The sequence below is a fragment of the Manis pentadactyla genome, chromosome 3 (assembly GCF_030020395.1).
Source record: "Manis pentadactyla isolate mManPen7 chromosome 3, mManPen7.hap1, whole genome shotgun sequence".
Taxonomy (NCBI): Eukaryota; Metazoa; Chordata; class Mammalia; order Pholidota; family Manidae; genus Manis; species Manis pentadactyla.
This window is the reverse complement of record NC_080021.1, coordinates 188,727,682-188,743,063: the sequence shown is the minus strand read 5'-3', so window position 1 is coordinate 188,743,063 and position 15,382 is coordinate 188,727,682. Positions and strand designations below refer to the sequence as shown.

The 15,382-nt window shown below is 45.2% G+C and overlaps 1 protein-coding gene across 2 annotated transcripts in view; it reads right to left on the bottom strand.

The window, feature by feature from the left end:
* TMOD1 (tropomodulin 1) overlaps window positions 1–15,382 on the bottom strand; it is a 79,836-nt gene that overhangs the window by 38,388 nt on the left and 26,066 nt on the right. For both annotated transcript variants that reach the window (XM_036888550.2, XM_036888551.2), the window contains exon 3: window positions 3,467–3,623. In XM_036888550.2, the coding sequence (XP_036744445.1) occupies window positions 3,467–3,623 (157 nt within the window). The remainder of the gene's footprint in view (window positions 1–3,466; window positions 3,624–15,382) is intronic.

Below are 15,382 nucleotides of genomic sequence, written 5' to 3'. Positions count from 1 at the left end.
GGAAGTTCTAGCCAGAGCAAATGGACAAGAAAAAGAAATAAATGGCATCCAGACTGGAGAGGGAGAAATAAAATGATCTCTGATCACAGATGACATGATCTTATATATAGAAAACCCTAGCGATTCCACAAAATACCTGTTAGAACTAATAAGCAAATTCAGCAGTTATACAAGATCAACAGATAAAAGGAATGGTGCTTCCATACACCAGCAGTGAACAATTAGAAAAGGAAACTAGGGCAATCATTTCACCTATAGTAGCACCCAAAAGAATAAAATATTTAGGAATAAATTGAACCAAGGAGATGAAGACTTGTGCATGGAATATTACAAAATTGCTGACAGAAAATAAAGATGTCCTAAGTAAATAAAAGAATACCCTGACTTCATGTACTGGAAGACAATATTATGATGGCAGTACAGCTCAAAGCAATCTACATATTCAATGCAATTCTTATCAAAATTCCAATAATCTTTTTCTGCATAAGTGGAAAAGCTAATCCTCAAATTCATATAGAATTACAAGGGGTCCCAGATAGCCGAAACGATCTTGATGAAGATCAAAGTTGGAGGACCAAGACTTCCTGAGTTCAAAACCAACTACAAAGTTAAAGAGTGTGATGCTGACATAAGGATAGACATATGAACAACGGGATAGAACTGGAAGTCCACAAATAAACCCATCCATCTACGGCAGATTGATTTTTGATGAAGGTACCAAGTCTATTCAGTGGGGAAGAATAATTTCTTCAAGAAGTGTTGCTGGGTATCTACATGCAAAAGGATGAAGTTGGATCCCTATCTCACATCATATAACAAAATGAACTGAAAATGGATCGATGACTTAAATAGACTAGCCAAAACTAAAAAACTCTTAGAAGAAAACATGGGCATAAATCTTCATAACTTTAGAATTGACAGTGTATTCTTAGTATGACACCAAAAGAACCAGCAACAAAAGAAAAAAGCAGATCCACTGGACTTCATCAGTGTAAAAGTTTTGTGCATCCAAGGACATTATCAAGAAAGGGAAAAGACAACATACAGAATGAGAGAAAAACACTCCCAAGTCACATATCTGAATGCATCTTGTATTGCTCATACAAAGAACTTTTCCAACTCAACAATAAAAAGAAAAACAACACAATTTAAAAACAAGCAAAGGACTTCTAGACATCTCTCCAAAGAGGATATACAAATGGTCAACAAGCACATGGGAAGATGCTCAGCATCACTGGTTATTAGGAAAATGAGATGCCATCACACCCACGATGGTTGTAATAAAAACCAAAACCAAAATGGAAACGGGGTGGGTACACGAGGAAGTGGAAGCCAGCTGTCCACCCAGGTCTCCTGCTGACTCTCCCACAGCCTTGGTTTCCCCATTTTTCAAACATGCAGGTGGGACAATGTAAGTTTTGAGGCTCCATGAAATCCAGAGATTCTATTATCTTTATCAGCTACACAGAAATCACTCCTCACGGCACAAAGGTCTTGCTTAAAAACATCTCGTGCCCACACGCTCAGCAGGCACACCTAGCCCGTGTGGTCAAGGCCTCCTTCCCCTGCCCCCCTCCAGGATGCCTCAGGAACACCTAATCCTTCCCAAGTTCAGTAATCCCGTTGGGAGTCCCTGACCTTCCAAACTTTTGATGAAATCTGAACTGAGCCCCAATTCCCGGGTTTGTGGTGGCTCAAAGTTCCCCCCCTGATGTCTACTCCTGCTCGTTTTCTTGTGTCAGCTTGTGGCTGACTCCAAAAACAAGACGGCCCCTGCGCGTGCCATTCTGGGTGTTAAATATGCTAACACATTCCCTGGAGATGAGTCTTTCAAGAAAGATAGCATCCACTCAATTATTCATCAAGCAGCTACTCACTATGCAGGGCATTATGCTGATACAATAGGGATACAGAGATAAAAGCCAGACATGGACTGTTAGCTGATCATACTTACAATCTTGAGGGTGGAGAGTGGAGGAGACTGAAAACAAACTATTAATTACACAACTAATTAATTAGAACTAATGCTTTCATTCAACAAATATTTATTGATGTCTACTATATGCTAGGGTTATTAGGGGGAGGGAGGCAATGATGAACAACACAGACGCAGTCCTGGTACTCATGGGGTTATATTCTAAGAAAGTAGCCCACAAGATTCAAGTTCATTTACTAATTTGAACTCATTCATTCATTCAACACCTCTCTGTTGTGCCCCACTGTGCACCAGGCCCTGTGCAGGGTGCTGGGGATCCTGTGTGAGCAAAAGCAGGCCAAGCCCCTGCCTTCCCTGAGCTTACAGCCAATGAGAGAGGCGCATGTAATAGTAAGATGGCAACTGCTGTGAAGGACACACACTGGCTCCTGAGATGGAGAATGACCAAGTAGGGAGCTGAAGGGGCTGTGTGTCCCAAACAGAGTAGACAGGAAAGCCTTCCCTGAAAGAGGAGACAGTACAGTTGAGACCCAAAGGGTAGTTGGTGACAGCTAGCACATACATAGCAAGGTGCTGTTCTGAGTGCTTTATATGTCTTAAGTCGGTCTTCTTAACAACCTCATGAGGTTGGTAATATTATCTTCCTCATCCCCACTCCACAGAGGAGGAGATGCAGGCATAGCAGGTCTAAAAATGTATTCAAGCTCACACATCTAGTGAGTGGGAGTGCCAGGATGGCGACCAGAGTACTCCTAGTGACAGGCTGTGGGTTTAACCATCCTGCATCTCACAGGGGAGGAGGAGACAGCCATGAAGACAGTGTGGAGTTGGACAGCAGGATCAGCATTCCAGCAGAGGGAATATGTGCAAAGGTCCTGAGGTGGAAAAGAGCTCAGAATGTTTGCAGGACAGGAGAGTGTGGGGTGGCAGCACAGTGAGCAAGGGCGAACACAATACAAGAGGACAGTAGAATGGTTTGGAGTGTAGGAGGTCTGATAGTCAGGGAATGCCTGTCTGACCCCAAGCCTTAGAGATGGCCTGCCTTAGGCTGGGGCAGAGAGTCTTAGAGGACTGGATGAAGGAAGGGATGATGCAGTTGCCAGAGACAGGAACATCTGGGAAAGAGCATGGCTGGTTAGTGTAGAGGGAGGATATCTATTTTTCCTGGTTTGCACAGAACAGACCTTGTGTAGGCCATATGTCCTGATATCATGATCAATCGTTTCCTTGTTCACTTTCAGAAGCGTCAGGATTTATGTATGAAAATAATCAGGACACCTACTTAAAGGGGATTTAGGGGAAATTTTTGTTGGTCTGAGGGATGGATGGAACTCTTTCCTCAGTTTACCCCAAGACTCCACTAAGTCTGTGTCATGTACTGATATTTTTGGAGGTGGGTTTGTGGTTTTGGCTAGGCAGGGATGGGGGCAAGGAGGCCAAGACACATTGGCCCAACACGGCCGGACATACAGGGGGAACTCAGCAGTGAATGGGGAGTGACATGTTCACAAGAGCAACATTATTCAGTACCTCGCTTTTCCCCTGTGTAGGGGACAAGATCTTCTCGGTCCTTAAACTCCTTTGCTTGCTTTTCCAAGTGATCCAAGAGCTCCTCCCTTTTAAAGGGGCCCGTGGGCGCCTTGGTGGTCTGATCCTTCTGCCTCAGGCCTGCAGGCAGCAGTGCATTCTACAGGGAGGGTTGTGGGGCCGGGTGACCCAGAGGGGGAGAGAGAGAGAGAAAGAGGATCAGAGGCTGAAGACTTGCATTGTTCCAGAAACTCATCATTGAACAACAGGGACCTCAGAGCTCATCAATTAATCCAAGTTGCTCATTTATGTGTGAGGAGGAATCTGACCCCCAGAAGGGGCAGGGTCTAGCCTGAGATCACAGGGCAGACAAGGGGGGTAGCTAGGCAAGGACTCGGGTCTCTTAATCGTCCTGCTTTTCCCAGCCTCTAACGTTTTTGAAGGTGGGAGGGTGAGGAGTCCGTCCAGACAGGGCTGAGCACAGAGGGGTGCTCCAAAAGCCTCTGTTAAAAGGTAAATATGATTAAGTTGGTGTTTGGATGCTGGAGGGTATTTACAGCTGTTGTGTATAAAGTGGCTGGAGAGAGAAGCAGCCAAAGGGGTAGGAGTTAGGGCCCTGCGTGCAGAATCAGGCAGGAAGAGGCTGACTCCAAAAACAAGCAGCAAAAGGCTCCGCAGAACCTCAAGGGGGCGAGGCACGCTCTCAGGCTGCAGCCCGGGAAGGCCCTTGCCAGCTGCTTCTACCCTCCAGACGGCCCCTGCTCGGGCCATTCTGGGTGTTAAATATGCTAACTCCATCCCTGGAGATGAGTCTTTCAAGAAAGATGGCATCCACCAATCATTGTTCCATACTTCAAACCCAGGCAGGCTTCTGGGCGTGGGCTTACTACTAAAGCAGATTGCTACTTACGCTGGACTGGAGTCCCACAGGCTTCACTTCAGCTCAGCCCCCAGCACCTTAGGGGCTCCAAGAAGTTTGTAGCTGCAAGGATGCTTAGAAATTGTCTAGTGCACACACCCTTCCTCAAGGGGAAATGGAGGACCAGAGCAAGGAAATATTTGCTCAAGGAATTTAAGGGCATATCTAGAACAAAGATCAAGGTCCCTCTTCAGATTTTGGGGTGGAGGACCATCTTCAATACCAGTCATCATCTCTTCCACCACTTTCATTCAGAGACGTGGTGGAAGACACCCAGAAGGCAGGTGTGAGCAGTCTCACCTTACTCTTGCCCCAAACTGGCTAAAGTGGAGAACCATCCCATTTCCAATTTTTGTACCATGATAACACATATATTTAATCACTTTCACACTCCAGATCCTTTCCTGAAAGCACCATCTGAGGGAGATGATATCAGGTTTATAAAGACAGCTATGGTCTTGGCGGAGAGAGGGATAAGCTGGGACGGGGGGACACTACTGCTTAACTGCAGTGTGAGCTCTTATGAGATGTTTACCATTGTTTACCACCACAGTGCTGTGCCAGTAAGACCAGTGGCTGTGAGGTCAGGAGCCTGGAGTGTGACCTCAGCCTAGGAAAGGTGATGGCGAGGAGAACTTCGCATAGTGCATGGTATGTATGAGGGCTGGGGGAAGGCGGCTGGTGTTCGTGCAAAGGGATGTAGGCCACAAGTCAGGAGAGACATCTGGGAGTTGGAGCATGTCATGAGAGGCTGGCCAGTACGTAAGCAAACAAGCCTTGACTGATTTGGGGGTGAGCATCAGGAAACTAAGTCATGACACGGACATCCTAGTGTTCCTTAAGCAGCAGTCCTCAGTTGCTGCCCACAGTGACCTGCAGGCTGGATAAGGCTCACAGGTGAGCCACGCTTCTGTGGGCATGGCCAGGTGAGGCGGGATTTCCTGTGGCTAGCTGTGTGTATCTACTTCTCGCCCATGACAGGGCACTTACTGTGATTCAACTGAGTGACAGAACACAACTGTACTGCAAACATCTGTGATTACCCATAATGAGTAACCCAAATTCTTTGTGACATGCCTGTACCTCACAGTTGACCCCTCTTAAGCCCTGACTTGGAGTAGTGGTGACTCCAGCTATGTGATCATGGGTAAGCTGCCTAATCTCATCATGCCTCATCTACAGCTGTAAAATGTGAATGATGATAGTCATTCTCTCAGAATGATTGAGAAAATTAAATAATACAGCAAATGTGCCTAGCACAGTACCAAGTACTCCCAAATTATTCCTTATTATCTTTGTCGTTCTTTAATCAGACAAAATATATTTTAATAGGAGACTGATCACTCATATATGTTGAACAGGGAATGGATGTATTATCCAACTGTATCTCAAAATTCAAAAAATGAAAACAAATACAAAATGAATTAAACTCTGAAAGCAAGTGTTTTCCCAATGACCCCCACAAGGGAAGACCTGATAGGTGTTTGTCACCATAAAGGGTTTTGAGGTGCTGGGGCACATTCTGGCCTCTGAAAGGCTGGGTGTTAGATGGGGAAAATGCACGAGGCTATAACTGAGACAAAAGGGTTTGCAAACGCACATCTCTTCTAATGTATCTGATGGAGGCCACTGATTTAAAATACGGGTTTTCAACTTGCATAGTTGACATTTAGGGCTGGACGATTCCTAGTGGAGGGGAGGGGCGCATTCTATGGATTGTAACTATTTGGCAACATCTCTGTCCTCTATCTAACGGGTGCTGGTAGTACCTCCCTCCACACTCTGACAACCAAAAATGTCTCCAAATATTGTCAGATGTCCCCTGGGGGACAAAGTCACCCTGTTGTAGAATCACAGTGTTAAACTGAAGCCCATGTCATTGTAATTGGGCAATAAAGGTGCTTTTAATGTATTTAAAACATATTACTTATATAGCATGTTATAATATGGCTTCATTTATTCAAGTGTTTGCTGAAAGCAGTTGATTTTTAAACACAGAAATGACTAAGGCCCTTTCTAACAATTCTTAGTTTATCAGAATTTTAAAGTAAATACTGAGAGTACCAGCTTGTTAGGAGTTAATTTTCTTCCATTAAACGGTACATTTAATGAAAGAGTACATGGTTTTCAATTAAAACAAAAAACAGTTGCATCTTTTTTAAACTCCTGATTATTTAACATTTTAACTTGTTTTCAAAAATGACATGAATGTCATCTGTTATACAAGAATCAACTCAATATGGGTCAAAGATCTAAATGTAAAAGCTAAGACTATAAAACTTCTACAAGAAAAAGGCATAAATCTCTGTGCCCTTAGATTAGGCAATGGTTTTTTAGATATATTACTAGAACATTAAGTAGCAAAAGAAAAAGGCAAATTGGACTTCATCAAAATAAAAAATATTTGTACTTCAAAGGATACTACCAAGAAAGTGAAAGAAATCTATCTATCCACAGAGTGAGAGAAAGCTTTTGCAAATCATATATCTGATTAGGGGCCAGCATCCAGAATATCTAAAGATCTCTTAACACTAAATATAAAACACAATTTAAAAATGGACAGAGGATCTGAATAAACATTTATCCAAGGAAGACATAAAAATGGCAGATAGGCACATGAAAAGATGCTCACTATCATTAGCCATCAGGGAAATGCAAATCAAACCCAGAATGAGATACCACTCCACAGTCACTAGGAGGGCTACAATAAAAATCATAGTAACAAGTGTTGACAAGACTGGAGAAATTGGAACCTTCATATACTGCTGATGGGAATGTAAAATGGTGCAGCCCCATTGGAAAATAGTCTGGCAGTTTCTTAGCTGCTTAAACGTAAAGCTATCATATGATGCAGCAATTCCACACTTGTGTATAACCAAGAGAAATGAAAGTACATGTCTACACAAAAGCTTATACATGAATTTGTCATAGTAGCATTATTCATAATAGCCCCAAAATGGAAACAATTAAAATATCCATCAAATGATGAATGTATAAACAAAATGTGGTATATATATATATATATATATATATATATATATATATCCATACCACAGAATACTATGTGGCAATAAAAAGAAATGAAGTACTGATACATGCTATTATACACATGAAACCTTGAAAACATCATGCTAAGTAAAAGAAGGCAGCCACAAAGGACCACAGTGTCTGATTTCATTTATATTAAATTCCAGAATAGTCAGATCTATAGGGGCAGGAAGTAGTATAGTGGTTGCCTAGGGCTGGAGAGTTTGGGGGGCAAGGGGAGTGACAGCTAATCAGTTAGGGCATCTTTTTTGAAGGGATGAAAATGTTCTAAAATTGATCACGGTGATGGTTGTACAACTCTGTTAATGCACTGAAAAACACTGAATTGTACACTTTACATGGGTGAATTTTATGGTACGTTAATTATATCTTAAAAGAAGCTGTTATTAAACAGTGGCACATGCTATCAAGGGGAAAATTATGAAAACAGCTAATACAATAATTAAAGGGTCATAGACTGCTGAGGACAGAGCGTCTTCATATGCCAATGGCCGATAGTGGTGCTGAGACTGGCCAGAGAGAGCTGGCCAAATTTAAAATGGTGTCTTGTTTTACCAGGAGATGTGCCTTTTATGTAAATTAATCAGGGAGGAGTTAAGTGGGTACAAAAATACTGCCTTGGATCTCTTATGACTCTTGGAACCTAAAACTGACTCTCAGACCCAGGCCATCCCATAGGTCGAGGAAAAGAGTTTTCACAACTCTTGGTGGGACGTGTCAGAAGTAGAGTAAAATGAGAGAGAAGTCTCAATTATAGCACATTTGGAAAACAATATTGTTTTAGCTTTTAAGGTTAATCAAGATCCTAAAGGGGGGGCCTACTTTGCTGAATAGCAAGGAATAACATATGACTGGTTTCTATATTGCCTGTAAGCTTTTATATTTACCATGTCTCTGGGAAATGGGAACCATCTAACCTTATTCTAATCTTAAGGGGGTACAGGGTAGATGTGCTGGGCAATGCTCTCTTTACAGTTAGTGCAAGGGAAGCAGCAGTCTGGCTTCTCCAGGACAGTCATCAATTCTGCATTGGGGAAATACGTACTTATACGCACGCATCAACATATGTTGTCACTCCAAAGACAGGCTGGTTATGGGTGAGATCTGCTTTGGGAGACAGCTTTGGTGCAGAGACTCCTGGCATATCTTCGTGTCCTTATTTACAATCAGAAATTTACATCTGAGGAGGGCCGTGACTAATGTCAGGGTGAGTTTCTTCTTATCTCCCGACGGGAAAGTTAGTGTTGGTTTTAAAAAAAGAACAATTTCTAGACAGTCTCTGATCTTAGCCTAAAATTATATCTGCTAGATGCTGGAAGTGGTGGGGATGGTGGCACACTGGAGCTTTCTATGCCTCCTCAGTCCCTAGCTCTAGTGAATGACTGGCATATGAGGATGTGGGTGGTGTTACTAGACCTGCTCATCTTTATGTAAATCTTCAGTGATTTTCAATATTGACACAAAATCTAAACACTTTAAATACAATGTTCAGGCCAAATGAAACACATTTGTAGGCCAGATTTAGCTCATGGACTGCCATTTTGCCATGTCTGATCTCAAGTTCCTATCAGACTGAAATTCCACATAAAGAAAGTCAAGACAGTCATTCATTTATGGCACAAATATTTACTGAGTGACTTGCCCATATCAGGCTCTGGGCTGGAGAAAGAAAGAAGCTTTTAAAAATGTAAAAACACACTAAAAGTTAAATATGTTCTTGGAAATAAACAGGGGGAAATATTTAGGTAATCTCTTCTTGTGGTTGGTTCCCTGCTGGTGGTTTTTTAATGGTGATTTCCTTTTAAAGGTGAAATTAAAGCTTGGATGTGCAGTTTGACTAGTTAATGCTTAGTCTCATTTTCACACCCACTCTGGAGTCCAATTGTCCAAAGGACCATGGAAACTTTGACAGATCCTTACCTGTGCTGTTCAGAGCACTACCACCCTGCAGACAGGTGACAGTAAGGCCAAATAGCGAGTATCTGCACAATTATCATTGCTAGGGAGACTTAGGGCTGCATGAGATGCCATCCCCGCTAGAACTGGGGGTTTGTTCAGACATGCACACATCTACAATGTGTGCACACATAGGCAACACACACGTACATACATACAATGTGTTAAAAGGATCAGAGGTTCCTGGCAATTCTGAGCTGCAAAGCCCTAAGAGAGCCCCTGGGCCAATTTTTTCATTTTCATTTGGGGAAACTGAGGCATAGAAAACTGAAGTCACTTGCCCAAAGTCACACAGTCAGTTAGCCACACAGCCAGGAAGACAGAAGATAATAATTAACAGGCTCAAGGATCAGTATGGCTGTTTTCAGACTAGTGGCTAATTGTGCATTTTTCACAGTGACAAAAACCAAGCAATTTTATCACTTTTCTCAAATCAATCAGCTGCATCGGAGACTAAGGAAGTGTAAAATGTGCACCCTTGGCCTGGGCTCCAGGAGTCCTTGATTCCTGTGGTTGGACTTTGCATCACTCCTCAGCAGAGGACGGGCCATGAGGTGCAGCCTCTGTATTGGATACTGGGAGCAGCCATGGGCCAGGGGCACCGGGAGGGGGCTTGCCTGAGGTCATACTCTGGACTGAGAGCCCAGGACTCTTGACTTCCTGGCCACAGAAAACTGACCCAGCCGACCGCCTTCCTCTGGGAGTAGGTCATGGAAACCAGAGGTGGTGCCACATGGACACCACGCTTCCTCTCCAAGTGTCAAAGGAGCTAACCTCCTCATGAGACGTGCCTCAGTTTACAGATGGAGACTGAGACCCAGAGGCATGGAGAGAGTGTCCTGGGAAAGAGGGAAACCCAGGAGGCCTAATTTCTCCCACTCCCACTGACTTCTCTCCCCTCCTTTTCAAAGGACCTAAGTATTCCCCAGATGCCCACCCTCCCTCCCCACCTCCCATCAGCAAGGCCAAACATTTTACAGGCCTGTTAGTCACCCAATTAGCCTTTTCAAGGTATTTGACCAAAACGGGTTTTTTTTTTCACTTGGCCCTGAAGCCTTTTATTTCCCAGTTATCTGCCAGGGGTCCGTTTCCCCTTATATTAAAATGAGGCTCTTTAGGCCCTCAGGGCCCTGTCCACATATAGAGCACTGTGCCCCTGCATCCCTGACCAGCAGCTTCCGGATCCCACCAGAAATCGTGCAGTGGAGCCTCCACGGGGCTTTCTTGTCACACTCAGGGGGACGTAACCTGGGAGTGCGGCAGGGCAGGGGGGTCACCCCACTCATGCCCCAGTCACAGCAGGGTCCAAACCACCAGGAGCTCCTCTCCCCAAACACACAACCCACCCCAAAACACACACTGGACATCTTCCTATCTTCTCTTTCCAGAAATATCCAGGCCTTTGGCTCAGGGGCCCTGACCTTTCTATAGGACTGGTGACACCCAATAGCTGCTACTTCCCCCAACCAACCGTATAGGGCATGAGTGCTGACATCCACCCTGACACCCACAGGCACCCATGTAGTCCCAGTCCTGTAATTGTTGGGGGACCTATTAGTCATAACAGCACAGTTTGTTTCTCTCTGGCATTCATGGCACAAGGGGGGGCCAAACCCTTCCTGGTGTTCTAATCCTCCTTTGCCTCATGTACAAGGAAAACGTTCCATGTGCCCTGCTGTGCCAGGCACTGGGCATCCTGAGGCAATGAACGTGATTCTACTCCACGGGGGCTCACAGCTAAATGGAGACACATGCCCAAGTGTGAGCAGCTTACCCAGCCCTGGGCTTCTTGGAGGAGGTGGTTCCCCAGCTGAGTCCCAGGGGCCAGGCAGGAACCAGCCAGGTAGGGAGGGCAGAGGACAGGATGGTAGAGGGGATTGCAGGCACAACACAAAGGCTGGAGTGAGGGGGCATGGCTTGCTGGGGGAAGGAGTTTGGAGGAGTCTGATGCTGCAGGATTCAGAAATGTGTCCATCACCTGGGTGCCATCTCTGTTCAAGCTGTCATGCGTCTAGCTGGGGCCATGGGAGGAGCCTCTGGACTGGCCTTCCTGCCTGGAGCCTCTCTGTTTCTATTCTTCTCCACTCCCATCAGCCAGACAGACCTCACCGACAAGTGCATCTGACCCTGTCACTCCCCAGCACACTCACAAACTCAGCATCTCCACCACCTACAGAACCACCACCAAGTTCAACAGTCGGGTAGGGAGTGCTCTTCACCATGTGAACCTCAGCCTACTCCAGCATCCTGATCCTCTTCCCATCTCCAGGTATTCCAGGTTCCAGCCACTCCAGGCTACCCCACATTCCACACCTGTACCCTGCACTATCACGGTGCCACGCCTGTGCTCAGGTTTGCCCTCCACCTAGAATTCCATCCCTCCTCTTCCCCTGCATCTCTCTTTCAAAGCCTGTCCCTTGAGCATCCTGTTACGCCTTTGCAGCACTCTTTGCACTGATCTGGCAATTCTCTTTCCAAACTCGCCTAGGCATCTTGCCAGTTCTTAAATAATGCTCACCCTACTCTGCCTTAGAGTGCGTGAATGCTGTGTCTCCCCCTGAGGAGACCACGTGCCCCTCAAGGGCCAGCTGGGATGTATCTTAGTCTTCTCTGAATCCTTGGTACCAAGCACTGGGCACAAGAAAAGGTATTGAATTGTCCAGGATCACACAACACTGCTGCTCCAGCTGGGGAAAGGATGGCATTACTTGGACACTCGTCAGGTCAGCATCACACCTGCTGCCCCAAGCTGTCTGCTGAGCCGCCTAACTGCTGCTCCAAGCAGGTTTGGGGGAGGGAACACACTATGAAAGGTGCCAGAGTGGGGGTGCTCAGGATGGGACCAGGGTTCACCTATGAGGGTCCTGGGAAATGCCAAGCTAGAGAATGAGACCTTTGTAATGTTTTCTTTGAGAGCCTGCATTTGGTTAAACTCCTGCCAACTGCTCTTACTACGCCTCATAGCTTTAGGCAGAGCAGAGTATCAGGCCGTCAAGCTGGCTAACTCACAGTGACAGACTATAAATTGTCCCTGACATCATGTCTCCCTTTTTTTGGTAATAAAAGCACTCCACTCTTTTAGCTGAGCACAAGGCCACTCAGATTAAAGACTACATTTCCCAGGCTCCCTTGCAGCTCAGTTGATCCATGCAACTGTGGTCTGGACAATGATGTAAGAAGTGCCCCCTGTCAATTACTGGTAACCTTCTTTAAAAGGCACTTGAATACTGGCTTTTTCCCTTTTCTTTTTTCCCTTTTCCTCTCTTGTGATGCCTGGAATGCAGCTATGATGGCCACTGACTTGGACAATGAGGATGAGGGCGAAAGCCTTGGGATGACAGGAAGATGAGCTGGATGGCATCTGGGACTCAGGGAAGTTTGGGGGGCTGGGCTCCATGCCAGTCCTACACTGCCTGCCTCTGGGCTTTTACTTGAGGAATGAATAAGCCACTTAAGTCATGTTATTTTGAATCTTGTTACTTGCAGCCAAACTGCATTCTAACTGACAACCTGGGTTCTCATCTCAGTGCTATGAGGCCATAAATAGGGCACTGGTGCCCTCTGACTTTGGATTCCCCCTCTGTAAAATGAAGTGCAAAAGCCATTTTAATCTTGAAATCTCAGATTTGAACTTCATATCGAAGCAGTTTATTGCCAATCAGTTTTATTACCATGAAACATTACTATTCACTCCATTCCACTGAACAGACACTGCATTGTGGGGACAGTCCATCAGGGTGGCTGCATCTGGCTGTGCAAGTTGTGCACTGCACAACTCCAAGGGCATTATTTGCTCTCTGGTTTATGTGAGCAGTGTCTCCTGGAATTGTGCATTACACAACTTGTACTATACTTTGCTGCCCTGTATCTGTGGTGGTACAATGTGACTCCAAATCTTAAGAAGTCTAGATTCTAGTGGGTAAATCATATATTCAGGTGCAACAAACATTTATTAAACACCTACTATGTGCTAGGCACTGAGCTGTTTTCATGTATCTAAACCATATTTACACATATATTTGTATATGTGTGCATGTATATGTGTTTGTGTGTGTACATATATATGCAAAAGTAAAAAACTGTCATATCAAACAGAGCTAGAGTTGCAAACTATAGTCTACTCAAACACCAAAACTTGGTTTGTTTGATCTGTGTATTTGAATGAGGTGTCAACATTTTAAAATAGGGAAATGGCACATAAAAATTTAGATTCTCAGGATATCTTGAAAAATAAATAATCTGGCAATATTGGTTCTTCACTTTCACATTGGCAACAATTGGTGGAGCTGAACAGCAAGTGTCCTTTAGTCAAACACAGGCTTCCTGTTTGCCTCAGCCCCTGGTGTCTCTGACACAGAAGTCTAGGATCAGCCACCATCTACCATCAGCGGTTGCTGCTTTTCTTCCTGGAAGGTTGAGCGGCAAGTGAAAGCTCTTCTGTCATCTCCTTCAAGAGTGGAAAAGTAAAAGATGAATCAAGATGGCTATGTGCCTCAAGAAAACTGGCCTGCCTTCCTTTCTTCCTTTACATCACCCACCTGATGTTGGGGGGGTTTCATTTGTTGCCTGTCAAGTAGAAAGTGTCCAGTAGAGTGGGAGCAATGGGGCAGAAATGGGGGCATGGGAGGAAGGATCCAAGCTTTATGGGCAGTGATTTTTTTTCCTCTTTTTAAACTGAATCAAATAAGGCAAATTATTTACATTTATCAAATCTGGATAATGGGAATATAGGCATGGTATGTACTCTCCTATGTATTTAGAAAACTTCCAATTAGAAATGTCAAAATCAACAAGGCAACTGCTCAGTGTGCGGCACATGCAGTCCTGGGCCTTGAAGCAGGGTAGGAAAGCTTCTCAAGGTACGGGTGGGAGGCTGGGCCTTGAAAAATGAGAGGATTTCAACTTGAGTAAGAAACTGCAGGTCCAAGAGGACCCCAGCAAGAAGGGGCAGGGAGGAGGGAAATCCAGGGCAAAGGAGGGGTTTTGGGGGGAGGCGGTCATGGGGCCGGAAGTCAGAGGGTCAGGGACATGCTGACACTGGCCTCGCTGCCCTCAGCCCACCAGGCCCATCTTTGGCTCCGTGCATGGCCGGCAGTGTTCCTAAGGATGTGTGCCTATTTTTAGAGCAAAGATTTATTTCTTTCCATTTCAACTGTTTACTTCTGTCCTGGTCTTGCGAATCTGCCGGTTTGTGTTACAAGGAAGAACCATGGCTGCGCGGCCCAAACTTGGCTGATTCCCGCATGGTCAAGAGCGTCCTCTGGCTAACAGGATATGCTCTGCAGTATGAGTAGGGAGGATTCTGTGACTCTGTGGAGTCTGATGGGGAGCAGTGTGGTTTAACAGGAAGTCCCAGTTCTCAGTCTGGGTCTATGGCTCACTTGCTGTGTGACCTTGACTAAGTTCTTTCCCCTCTCTGGGCTTCAGGAGTTTTGTTGTTGTTATTTTGCCTTTTCACCATTAAATTGGTAATAAGAATACTTACCTCATAGGGTTGGCATGAGGATTCAATTAAATACATAAAGCACTGAGTGAATGATGCATCCAGGAGGGACTCTGTGGATCAGGGTTTCTTTACCCGCACTGCATTATATGCAGGGCCAGGGAGGGCAGGTCAGGTCATTTCCAAGTGACCCGCTGACTCTGAGGTTCTCCAGTTCCAGGTTTTCTCCTCCATCCTTTCTTCCTGTGGTGTACGGCCCCTTGTTCTCAGACCTCTTGAGACATTATGGGCTAAGGGAGGCCGTTCTGCCTGCACTCAGTCTGTCACCCACTAGCTGTGTGATTCTGGGCAGCATTTCCTTTTTTAGATTGGTATTAACCCCAACCTTTGAGGGCCAATCTCATAGGACCCTCTGGGCAATTTTATGAGGCAATGCCCACAGAACACAGCATAGCACCTGCCACGGACGGAGGCCTCAGCAGAGAAGAATAGTGGTGGTGGTGGTGACGGTTTAGTGTTATCATTACTATTATTAATTCAGGCCTTGAAGGGG